This window comes from Bufo gargarizans, chromosome 5 (genome assembly GCF_014858855.1).
Source record: "Bufo gargarizans isolate SCDJY-AF-19 chromosome 5, ASM1485885v1, whole genome shotgun sequence".
NCBI classification, from domain to species: Eukaryota; Metazoa; Chordata; class Amphibia; order Anura; family Bufonidae; genus Bufo; species Bufo gargarizans.
Genome location: NC_058084.1, coordinates 313,366,757 through 313,379,818, shown reverse-complemented (window position 1 = coordinate 313,379,818; position 13,062 = coordinate 313,366,757). Strand labels below are relative to the sequence as shown.

At 41.7% G+C, this 13,062-nt stretch overlaps 1 protein-coding gene across 2 annotated transcripts in view; it reads left to right on the top strand.

Moving 5' to 3' along the window:
• Positions 1 to 13,062, top strand: part of DUSP22 (dual specificity phosphatase 22) — a 65,321-nt gene that overhangs the window by 15,323 nt on the left and 36,936 nt on the right. The window contains exons 2-4 of one of the 2 annotated variants that reach the window (XM_044292817.1): positions 1,604 to 1,637; positions 6,820 to 6,864; positions 7,057 to 7,139. In XM_044292817.1, the coding sequence (XP_044148752.1) occupies positions 1,604 to 1,637; positions 6,820 to 6,864; positions 7,057 to 7,139 (162 nt within the window). The remainder of the gene's footprint in view (positions 1 to 1,603; positions 1,638 to 6,819; positions 6,865 to 7,056; positions 7,140 to 13,062) is intronic. The other variant, XM_044292818.1, reaches the window with a different exon arrangement.

Sequence of the window (13,062 nt, the reverse complement as noted above, 5' to 3'; positions counted from 1 at the left end):
ATGCCCATGATGTTGTTTTGTTTTTGTTTAATATAGTTTTTGTATTTTGGGGAAAGGGGTTTGATTTTGAATTTTTATTAAAAAAAAATAATTCCAAAACTTTTTCTTACTTTTTTAACTTTTTGTTAGGTACCCAAGTGGACATCAGATTGCAACTTGCACAGAATAATGGAAATTTTCTCCATTACTCTGTAAAGAAATCGTTATATCCTAGTTCAGTGCTGCAACCTGCTGGCCTGAACTGGACTATACTAATTATGTAAGCCTAGTACAGACTCCGGCTCATTATTATAACCGGGCGCTTTCCCGCTGGGGAAAAGTGTGCCTGACATGGGTTTTAGCCCTCTCAGATGCTGTGATCACATTTAACCACGGCATCTAAGAGGTTAACGTTGGGTGCGGGTGTCTGCTGTATGAAACAGCAGACACCCGGCTGCTATGGCGCACGCTCTGCTCCGGAGCACGCACCATCTTTAAATTCACAGCATCCACCGTACATGTACAGTGGATGTCAGGAAGGGGTTAAATCACTCCAGCGTAGTTTTACAGCAGGTTTTGGGTCATTGTCCTGCTGGAAGGTGAATCTCCGTCCCAGTCTCAGGTTTCTGGCAGATTGAAGCAGCTTTTCCTGAAGAATTGCCCAGTATTTACTTCTGTCCATCATTCCTTTCTGTTGTTTTTTTTATTTCATTCCACTGTAAGGGTACTTTCACACATGTGCAGACCGGGAAAATTGTGAAGAAAAAAAAAAATACAAGACTGATCCGTCCTTGCAATGCATTTGTGAGACGGATCCGTCTCACAAATGCTTTCAGTCACATCCAGATCAGCAGATCCGGCAGGCAGTTCCGATGACGAAACTGCCTGCTGGATCACACTGCCGCAAGTGTGAAAGTAGCCTAACAATGTGGACTTTTTTGTCAGGTCCGTTACATACATACAATCTTAAAGAGAATCCATTTCAGTCCCAGGTTGCAATGCAAAAAAACTGGAAAAACACCAAGGGGTAGAATACTCTGGCTACTACTATTGCTACTGTCTGACCTTTCCAGACATGGCTTTCTCTTGGTTTCTGTTTTATATCTTTTGAAGTGACTTTCCTGGAGTCATTCTGTTTGTGTGATTTCATATACATGTGAAAGTATTGCCCTGGTTTTCAGGTATCAGACTGGCAGGGAACGGTGACTCGACAAACATAAACCTCTTAATTTTCAGTTTGGTTACTCGCAGACTAGCCCGTACTTGGCTATGCCCACGCAGATATGATTGTGGATTTGAAAGCGCAGAGGGTTAAACTTGTCCCACGATTAAATATCATTCTTTGCTTTGTTAGATCACGGAGAACATAACCGTTTTCTAACTGGAATCCCTTACAACAATGCTCCGTAGACACGCTATGATGCCCCCTTACCTGCTTTTGGTTCTTTAGATACAGCTTCTTCCCATCTCTACTGGAGATCTGAGAAGGATAGCATGATCTAACAGAAATATAATATCTAATTGTGGGGTAACCCCTTTATGTTCATGCATCCTCGTCTTTTATATGTTGCCATGTAATATTTGCTTTGTATCCTGGATTAATGTGCTTTTATCTTTTTTACAGATTCTCCCTGGGTTATTCATTGGTAATTTTAAAGGTATGTTCACATGTTACTACTTTTATGTATGTAGTGTTTACCAATTGTTAAATATTGTAGATTATTTTTTCCAGCCTGTTATATGTAGCATTATAGACTCTCACACAGATGGAGTACACCAGGAAAGCCTGTGGCTGCCCACACTCATTCAATAGCTGTCAGTCTAGCGATTGTTTGGCCGGCAGCTATCTCTCCCACCTCTCTCCAGGCTTCTCCATGTGCATACAGCTTGGCCAAACATGTCTGTGTATGCTATGGTGAGAGTGAAGAAAGCTACCGATAGGCCATTCTGGAGAACAAAAGGATCGTGCAAACATATTGATTTTTGCCCAATCCTTGTCTCTCCCGACACTATCTGTCAGGGGAGCTCCCCATACAAATTAGTGTGTCTACCGTTCTCAATGGGTTCGCCCAAGAAAAGTATAATGCGTATGGCCAGCCTGTACGGTTTAATGAGAAACAGTTGAGTTATGGACCCAGGAACCCACCGCTGCAAGGCACCAGCTGAGCTAACCACTGAGCTATACTTTAGAACAGGCATGCTCAACCTGCGGCCCTCCAGCTGTTGTAAAACTACAACTCCCACAATGCTCTGCTATATGGTCTGATAGCTGTAGGCTGCTCGGGCATGCTGGGAGTTGTAGTTTTGCAACAGCTGGAGGGTCGCAGGTTGAGCAGGCCTGCTTTAGAGTTTTAATTAAACTCTTCGTGTAACCAGTGATATCTTATTGCACAGAAATGTGAACTAAAACTTTGGCAGACCTACCGTACCTCCACTGACTTCTACATGACCAAAGTGCCCCTCATTAAAGCCTCATTCACACGTCCATGTTTTGGTCAGTGATTGTGAGCCAAAACCAGGATTGGAGCCTCAACAAACATGAGGTATAAGGGAAAGATCTGCACCTGTTCTGTGTTTAGAGCTGTACCTGGTTTTGGCTCAAAATTACTGATGGAAATCACTGACCAAACACTGTCTGTGTGAATGAGGCTTAATTAACCTTCAAACCAAACTTCAAGCATCCAATTTTTCTTTAAAGGGTTACTGAGCTTTCACAAAACTCTTGATAGGAGCATATCAAAGGTTCAGTTTTTTGGAGCGGGTTTAAGTGCTGAGACCTCCACCAATCACTGGAACAATGCGAGAGAAACGCTTTTGTAGCGAATGCTCTTTCCTCGCTGCAGGAAAGGAAATGAGACTGACAAAGTAGAAGGTCCATTGGCCTGCCTTGCTTTCATCTCCTGCAGCAAGCAGAGAGCATAGAAATGAAAAAAGAAGTGGGCCAAGGACCCCTATTCTCAGGATTGCTGGGGGTCCCGGTGGTTGGACCCTCCCCCTCCACTTCTTGTGGTTTAATCACTTTAATTTGAGCACTGCTATTAGTAATGCATTGGTAAAGGAGCAGCAGAGGCCATCAACAATCTATAGACTGCTGTTTTTGGCATTCTATTATAAAGTGGTTTGTAGGTTATTGACATGATACAATGAAGAATCGTGGAATTTCCTGTGTCCATTTCTAAAAATACTGTATATTTGAGAATACTATAATTTGTTAATAATCTAGATCTCTCGATGTATACTTTCAAAGTAAATGTGTCCTGGCCCATGTCTGAATGTTTTTGGTCTGGCATATATTCCTTTTGACTGTTTTGTTTTTTAATACGGTATATCTAATATATTTCCTTCTTTCTTCCTACCATTCAGAACTGGGCAGCTAGAATAGCTATAAATATCAGACTGCGCCATACGTGAAGACAGCCCAGGATGTAGTAATACTTGCCAAACCTGTTCCTCATGTAGCTCTTACACCAGGCGTGGAGTATAAATTTAGTCATAAATTCAGTCAGTGTTAATTCCACCTATCATCATGAGCCTCAAAAAGCCTGTCCGTGTAACTGGAAGATTCATCTTCCCATATACATTTTGTACTGGCATAAGTAGCATCTCATTAGGTGTTTTGTAAGGCTCCTGGCTATATAACTAGCCTTTTGTATTCAGCGTATTTGCTTTCTGCCTGCTCTGTGTGCTATTAGAAGCTATGTTGTTAATCTCCCTAATGCATAACATGTACGACCCTGGGCACTGACATTACTGCTCTAAAAATAATAATGCTGGTAGTAGGGCTTTCTCTGCTTGGTTTAGAAATGCTGTTGGAGTACTAAAAATAAGTTACTATTATATAGTTAAAATACATAGAAATATTATTTGAAATTATTTGTATGATTGTTTGATCTACAGCTATTTCATCCCGCTCCACCTTGTACATATACTCTCACTCTCTAAGGCGCTATGGGAATAAGCTGCTACCGACCAGCATCAGCTTCTTTTCTTCTGAAACAGGGAATTCATAGTGTTAAAATGTAGCAGTATTAATGCTACATCAGATTACCATATGTTTCACTTTATAAGACCTGATTAGAAGACGCACCTAGGTTTTAGATGAGGAAATAAGAAATAAATATTTTTCATCAGGCCCCCCAAATTTAGATACCCAATCTTCATTAGACCTCAGTTTAGATCCCGCAATATTCATGAGACCCCCAGTTTTTATCAGACCTCAGATCAGAACCCCACTGTTTATTAGACCTCAGATCAAACTTTTAATCTGTATCAGACCTCGGGTCAGACCCCCCAATCTTTATTAAACCTCAGATAAGACCCCTTCAATCAGACCCGTAATCTGTATCAGACCAAAGGTCAGACCCCCACTCTTTATTAGACCTCAGATGAGACCAACCACCCACTCAGACCCCCAATCTATATCAGACCTCAGATCAGGCCCCCAGTCTTCATCAGACCTCACATCACATATAAAATAAATGAACTTGCCTCTCCTGGATGGAGCGCTCTTCCTGCATTCACTGCTGCCTGCATCATGCCGCACTATGACCTGATATTGCACAGTGTCAGGTCATAGTGCAGACCTAGATGCACCACAACCTGACACTATACGCAGTCAAGACAGTGCAGCGTGGTGCACTGTGTTAGTCTTATACTCGTGGCTCCCCATGCCACCTGCATACTAATGGGGAAAAAATGCAATGCAAAAATATGGTTGTGTTCACTCAGTGTAAAGACTACATGTGCCAAATAGAAACAAGCTTTATGCAAACGTTAAGCCAGTGAAGCAGGTATACAGTATACTGCAGGCTGGAACTCCAAATTAGTACAAGTAATGCAATGAATGCCGAGTCGCACAATTTTTTTGATGGATTAAAGGGGTTATTTTTTATTTTATTTTTTAATCGACACTGCTCCCTCATCTCCTCAGACTGCAGGCAGTGATGTATTATTGTGGCTGCCTAGGACATCCTGTGCACCACTGCAGTTTAAAATAACCCTTCAGTAAAAAAAAAAAATCACATTAACTGGGGAACAAACAGAACTATTACATGGCGCTCTCCTTTCCATCTTTTTAGCTGTAGATTAGGGATGAGCAAATTGATTTGTACAAATAGATTTGTTTATCTTGTGAGGGAGCGTCCCCATATCTGTAGATGCCTAGTCTCCCTCTGCTGGCAGATTAACATGGCCATACATCTCCTGTGGCCTTGATAATTCCGCACATGCGCTGTTACATGCGAGTATCAGCGCACGCTCAGATGTTATGCCTACGAATTTGCATCAGTGAATTTGCATGCACCAGTAAACAAATTTTAGCAAAGTGCATACAATCGCTGATTCCTTTGTGTAGACATATCTTCTGCACATGCACGAGATTAAGGCCGTGCAACATGTGTGGCCATGTTAATCTGCTGGCACAGTGAGGAATCGTCTATAGAAGGATAGTCCATCAGACGGAGAATATGTTCATGTGCGTACAAATCCATTTGATCATGCCTACTGTAGATCCATGAATTCCTGAGCTCTAAAATGGCTGCATCTCTTCTCAGACTGCCTGATGCATACTGTGCATTTGGTATGCCAAGACACTTTTGCTGCCCTTGGATTAGCCAGCCCTGCTTATGTGAACAGAGCTGGCTAATCGAAGAGCAGGACTCGACAAGTAGGAAATGTCTTGGGCTACCGATGTACAGTTTGCATCAGGTAGTCAGATAAGCAGTGCGGCCACCTTGGATGGCAGAACAGAAGCCTGGGAATTAAAGGGTTTGCAATTAAAAAGATGTAAAGGAGGTCACATTGTATGAGTTCTGTTTGTTCCCCAATTAATGTAATTTTTTTTCTTGAACCAGAGGAATGTTTTATCCAGTAATTGGCTGCATTAGTGTATGGGACAATACCGCTATATCCTGGGGAGAGGAAGGAGCGGCACCGCTGGATCGGAATAGTCTTAAAAAGGTGAGTAGAAGTGCTTTCATTATTTTATCAGGGCCCATGCAGTTTGCTTAAAAAAAAAAAAAAGGTGGACTAAACTGATAGAGGGTCTTGGTTATGAGGACAGGCTAAAATAATTAAATTTATTTAGATTTGAGATTAACCTATACAGATATATAAATGGGCCACAAAAAAAATGGTGAAAAGCTGTTCCATGTAAAATCCCCTCAAAAGACAAAGGGTAGCATGGGAGAGGCATCTGGAAATGAAAAAGTTCAGTTTACAGTGGTGACAAGGCTTCTTTACCATAAGAGCTGTGAATCTGAAATAGCCTACCTCAGGACGTGGACACAGTAGGAACAGTGAGTTGTTTTAAAAAGGGCTTAGATGAATTCTTCAAACTAAACAATATTAATGTTTTATGAAAATGTAGAAGTATGGGTCTCACTCCCTTTTCCTTAATTCCAATCCCTTGGTTGAACTTGATGGACTTAGCCTTTTTTCAACCATACTAACTATGTAATTATGTAATGACTATCCCGTTAACGGAAACAAATTTGTTTGGCCGGAATTGGTTAAAACAGCTCGACTCACTGGCTAAGGTGGGTCTTGGTGATTGGCTGAGTAGTCGCATTTCCTGTGTCAGGAGGGACCAGGAAGTAGAGACTGCTAAAGTAACAGGACTAGCAGGGAATCGGTGTGGTGAGAATGAATTTCAAAATTTTTACATTTTTTTATTTATTTATTTATCACATCTCACCTTTAACAAAAAAGTTTGCTCAACAGCACCTTTTAAGAATAATGGTTATGGCTTTGTGATGCAGTGGATAGCACATTGGACTTCTAATTCAAATAACAATGGTTATGTTAATGTATGAATGTTTGCTTCCATTTTCTTCAATATAGGAATGCCATTCACAAACTTCTCAATTTCCTGTATAATAAATCTAGGTCAGTGTGCTGTCCTATTATTTGATCGTAGGTAACCCTTTTTGTAAAGCTCCACTTGGTTAACTAAGTAACTTCTCTAATCGGAGTTGTAATTTAAAAATATCAATTTTTTATTTTATTTTTTTGTTCCACAGCGATGATTCAGATTTTTTTTTTTCTTTTTTACTGAACCCCCTCTGTCCCTCCTTTCAGATGCTCGAGATATTGAACAGCTACAGAAGAATAACATTACTCACATTCTGTCTATACATGACAGTGCCAGACCAATGTTAGAGGTAAGCAGAACTGCCTTTCTTTTTATTATTCTTGTATTATCTTTTCACCCGCACTTGTCTGTAACTTTGAATTTACCAGCAACATTAGGATACTTAAATGATCACTAACCGATCTACAAACTTTACACAAATCCATAATAAAGGTGAATTTAAGAAATGTAATCAGAAAAAAAATGCTTCTTTCTCCCTCTAGCAGCTAATTTATTTTACTCCTTCCCTTCTCCTTAGACATCTACAGGCAGCTAGAATCTAGTCCTTTAGTGAGCTTGACAGTCTCTTATCTCTCAAGATGGATTAGCAAAGAATGATGGTTTAGGAGGAGGAGATGAAGAGCTGATTTTTATAACTCCCAGTGCATCGGGAGCTACACAAATAGCATGGTACTGCAAGTTTGATTAGGTGCATTCCAGATTTATCAACTTCAACTTTTCAAAAAGTTGTAAAAAAGGGAGCAATGTTAATCCAGTAGACGGGCTGCACACATAAAAACTATGTAACATCTATAGACAAAAGTGTTATTTTTAAAAGATACGCCAAATTTATCAAACACCGTGCAACATTTGATAAATTGGAGCAAATAACGGCAACGTAGACTCAAAGCAAAACTGAATTCAGAAATTTCCCTCATGATTTATTTCCCCTGTAGAGTGTATATAAAGACATAAATGTATGAAAGCAAGAAAAGCAAGATGATTACATAATAAATTATATCTGGATGTAAATCAATGCAATAGTGTATGGCAGATTCCTTATTTTTATGGCCAGCTCAAGAAGTGTATGTTGTGTGAAGTGGGCCTTGTTTAAAAGTGGCAAATTTGTCATGTATTTGTGGGTAAGATATATATTTGTTAGGCCAGTGACTTTTCTTTTTGTGTTAGTTTGAAACCTATTATTTTACTGTCCATGTGAAGTCTTAATTTACTGTATCCATAAAACTTGGTATACCATTTTTGATGATTGCACATGCAATGCGTGTCTTCAGGAAAATAATTTGCGTTTTTCATCTCTCTAATGCACAAGGTTGGCTGTAACGTGATTTGTTTCTTGGCTGTCCTCCAAAAGGAATGCAAATTCAATGTTCTGATGTAAGGGGAATACAGCATCTGGTTAGTCAGTGGACCACAAAATCTACACATGTACAGCATTACCAGAAATATCACAGATAAAAAGCACTCTGCACAGGCAATTAAAGGGTCACTAGCTCTTCAAAAAATTTTGGCATGTTATAGAGACTTATCAAAAATTTTGATCGGTCAGGGTGTGAACACGGAGACCCCCACAATCTCTAGAACGAAGGGAGCCCTGTCTTATACAGAGAGAGTGCACAAAAAATATTTTGCAAACGATTTTCCCCTTTGCAAATAATTACATGACCTTATGGGAAAAAAAAAATTTGCTGAATAATTCCAACCCTATTTTTGGGGTTCGGCCATTATATTGATTATTTGGAGGGGTAACGGGAAAAACATTTTTGCTTTCCTCAATTATAATAGTATGAATCTGCAATTCACGGGCAATATCAGGAAGAATGATTCTAACTTTCTAGATATCTAGATTTGTTTTCTACTACATCATACAGGAAAACGACTTCACTACTAACTTTTTCCTGTTTTCTTTGCCATGTCATAAATAATATCCCCTATGGGGAAATGGCACGACTGCTGACAAACTGCTTTACTATTGCCTCTTGCTAGGTGAGAAATGTGATATTAACAGGAAGTTAGTAAGGATAATATATTAATATTTGTTGCAAAATTATAGCAACCAGTTCCCTAATGTTCGTATTATTACAGGTTGTGGGGATTCGCTCTGGTAGACAGGACAAGCGGACGCAGTATAGAGGCAAAGACCAGTTTCACAGTGGGTTTTTTTCACACTAAGGGTCCATTCACACGTCTGTGTTTTGCGGATCCGCAAAACACGGACACCAGCAATGTGCGTTGCGCATTTTGTGGACCGCACATTGCCGGCACTCTCATAGAAAATGCCTTTTCTTGTCTGCAATTGCGGACAAGAATAGGACATGTTCTATTTTTTTGTGGCTCCGGAAGTGTGGATCTGCAAATGCGGATGCGGACAGCACATTCTCGCCCCATTGAAAATGAATCTGTCCGCACCTGTTCCACAAAATTGTGGAACAGGTGCGGACCCATTTTGCGGACATGTGAATGGACCCTTATGGCAACCCATTTGCGATTTTGATGTTCGTTCACACCTGGACAGTTCAAAAAGCAAAAACAGTCACCTTTTATCCTGGGTGTTAATCCACACCCGGTCGGCATAGCAGAGAACAGAGCAGTCCTCCCGGATTCAGGCCTCCAGCCTGGCACAAGGCTCAGATTCCACAGAGATTGACGGAGCTCCAATGTCAGACAGAGATCACCACCACCACCTGACACTGCTGGCTGTTTTTTATAGGCCTCTCAAAACCCGGCCTGGAAAGTGGGGAGTAGTCACCCACCTAGCACTTTGGCTACTTCCCAGTAAGAGCCATTCCGGATCAGCTATTACAGCTATACTAAATAGCAAGGTGTCAAACAGAAACTGCTGCTGACACATGAAAACTGTGACGCTCGGCAACACATACCTTCCGTCAACGACGGTCCCTTGCGCCTACAAGGTGTATATACAAGTACATTACAGTATTGATGCAAGATGATGTGATGTGTGATTTGGTCACATCTGGCATTAGAGTGGTGGCCATATCCACTCTAGCTACTACATTACCTCATTAGTACAGGAGGACCGGGGAGCATTGAATGCAGCGCTGCCCGAGTTCTGTACTCACCACTTCCTAGTCTTCTCCTCAGGACGTCAGTGCTCTGTGACATTGGGTCACAGCACAGCGCGGCAGGAGTACCAGGAAGAGTGCTAGATGTCAGGAGTGGCGGTGGCGTTTGGAGCAGAAGAGGTAAGTTTATTTTTTTTATTATTTTTTTTGTCTGCTCTGAGCATGGGGGTCTGATTAGGCGGCCTTATTAACATTAGGTGTCTTATTGGGGCACTGAGCTGAGGTCTAATGAAAAATATATATATTTTATTTTCCTCCTCTAAAACCTAGGTGCATCTTATGGGCAGGCACATCTTTATAGGCTGAAAAATATGAAAAATATGGTATATTGAATTTTTATTATTCTGTTTCTAGCTAAAAGTTACTTGGTGGGTATCTGTATTTTGCTTCAGGGTCCACGTATGGAGACTATCCAAATTCTCCTTTTTGTATGTAATAAATAGTTTTGAGTCCGTGCCATGATACAGTCAAGAGGCTGCTACAAAGACAGAACGCGGAATGCGGTAACACCATGTCCTTCCTCTCCTCTTCACAGGTACCGCTCCAGTATTTCTTAACCCACGGGCGGCTTCATATCTTATATGCCCCACTTTTGGAAGAAAATGAACATGGCATGGATCCACCAAAAACTTTTCACCAAAGCACTTAATTTACTTACTTTAATGCCCAGGGTGGATTTTATGCACACATAAACAAGAATCTTGTAAGTAAATTAAGTGCTTTGTTGAAAAGTTTTTGGTGGATCTATGCCATGTTAATTTTCTTCCAAAGGTGGGGCATATAAGATCTGAAGCCTCCCATGGGTTAAGAAATATCGGAGTGGTACCTGTGAAGAAGACAGGAAGGACACTGTGTTACTGCATTCTGGGTTATTCTGCGTTCTATCTGTCTGTATAGCAGCCTCTTCACTGTATTGTGGTGAGGATCCCAAACTATGTATTTCTGTATCTAGCAGCATATACACGTCACATGAAATCAATATTATGCGGGGTTTATGTCTGGCCCTCTGTGGAAAAGATTAGGCAAATATTTGACTAATGTTAAAAATAAAAATGTAAGGCTACTTTCACACTAGCGTTCGGGCGGATCCGTTCTGAACGGATCCGCCCATAATAATGCAGACGGAGGCTCCGTTCAGAACGGATCCGTCTGCATTATATTAGCTAAAAAAAGCTAAGTGTGAAAATAGCCTGGGACGGATCCGTCCAGACTTTCAATGTAAAGTCAATGGGGGACGGATCCGCTTGAAGATTGAGCCACATTGTGGCATCTTCAAACGGATCCGTCCCCATTGACTTACATTGTAAGTCTGGACGGATCCGCACGGCCAGGCGGACACCCGAACGCTGCAAGCAGCGTTCAGCTGTCCGCCTGTCCGTGCGGAGGCGAGCGGAGCGGAGGCTGAACGCCGCCAGACTGATGCAGTCTGAGCGGATCCGCCTCCATTCAGACTGCATCAGGGCTGGACGGCTGCGTTCGGGTCCGCTCGTGAGCTCCTTCAAACGGAGCTCACGAACGGAAACCCGAACGCTAGTGTGAAAGCAGCCTAACTGTTTCTGCAGTGACTAAACACTTTAGACTGGGTGCTGACTCTTCTTGGAGACCAGTCCTGTATGGAGACTTACTGGAAGTACTCAATGGTATTGAGACTTATTGGTAATGCTCCATGGGAAACGAATATATAAACGGGTATCTCCCAAGAAATTGGACCATCTCGCCATTGCCACCTGTTGACAATGGCTCCGCATGACTTAAAATCCAATTTTAAAACAAGCCATGGGATTTTAAAAGGGAACATAGCCAGGCCAGATATTCATCATGTTTCGGGGTGCTTGACCCTCATCGTCATCGGTATATTTTGCATATCAGTTTCCCATGGAGCATTGCCAATAAGTCTCCTTCCAGTAAGTCTCCATACAGGCTTGATATCTTTAAGGATATTTAGCACCCTACCCAAACTGCTTCCAAGGCACCCCACTGGGCCAGTGAGAATTCTATTCTGTACTGATGAGGAGTGAGCACCCTGAAACAGCTGTCTAAGAATGGATAGCTAGCCTTCTCAAATCCCAAGGCTTCTTGGAAAGTCGGATCTTGACTCATAGGGAGCCACTTCCAATAGGTGGGGCTAGTGAGATGGTTCTCTTTCCTAATGAGGTACCTCTTTGCACACACTTTATAGAAATCCATGGGGGAGATGTGTCCTTTTTCTCTGTTATGGAGATAGAATGTGTTCAGACCAGTCTGTGGAGGGGATCACCCAAAAAAAAACTTTTTGGAAGAGAATCATATTAGATTTTTGTATTGGACTCCAGACAGCCTTATGGAATGAATTATCACCACAACCTTATTCATTGCTATTGAAATTATGATTATCTGCTGTAAAACATGAGCAAATAAGTAGTCCAGATTACAAATTTTTATTTTTTTTCTACTGCCTTCCGTTTCCCTCTGCCAAGCATTAAAGGGGTTTTGAAGTCTGTAATATTAATGACCTATAGGCCACCAATATGTGATTGGTGGGAGTCAGACACCCGACAACCCTGCCGATCAGGAGGTTGCACCCATTAAATGGAGGCTTCCATCTAGTAGTGTTCCCGGTGACGTCTCCGGCACTAATGGGCGAGCTTTAGCGCTGCCCTATTCGTTGTACTAGAAGCCTCCGCCTAGCAGAGACCCGGTATGTCACCGGATCTAATGAAAAAGCACTTGCCCTGCGCCATTCAGTGCATGGCAAGGGAGAGCTTTGGAGCATGAAATGCTCTGATGCTCATGTCAGAGGTGCTGCCTGGGTGAAGAAGGGGGATATATCCAGGTTCAGCTCTGTACCCGGACAACCCCTTTAATTTAGAAGACACATGGTTCTGGTAAGTGCATCTGCTGTTTTATCTCAACACCTTGTTTACTGGCCTATGAACTATACTTTTCTTACACTGTCAGGGCTTATGCTTGGAAAATGTTCATGAGTCATGTTAGCTGCGGCAGGCAGATGCAGAGTTATTATGGCATGATGGACATCCTCCAGACTTTCAGTGTTCCCTCATGCAACCACTGACAGATTTCACGCTGACAACATATGTACACCGAAATTAAAATGTCCTTGAAAATGGGCTATTTCGGTCCCCAGTTGCCGGT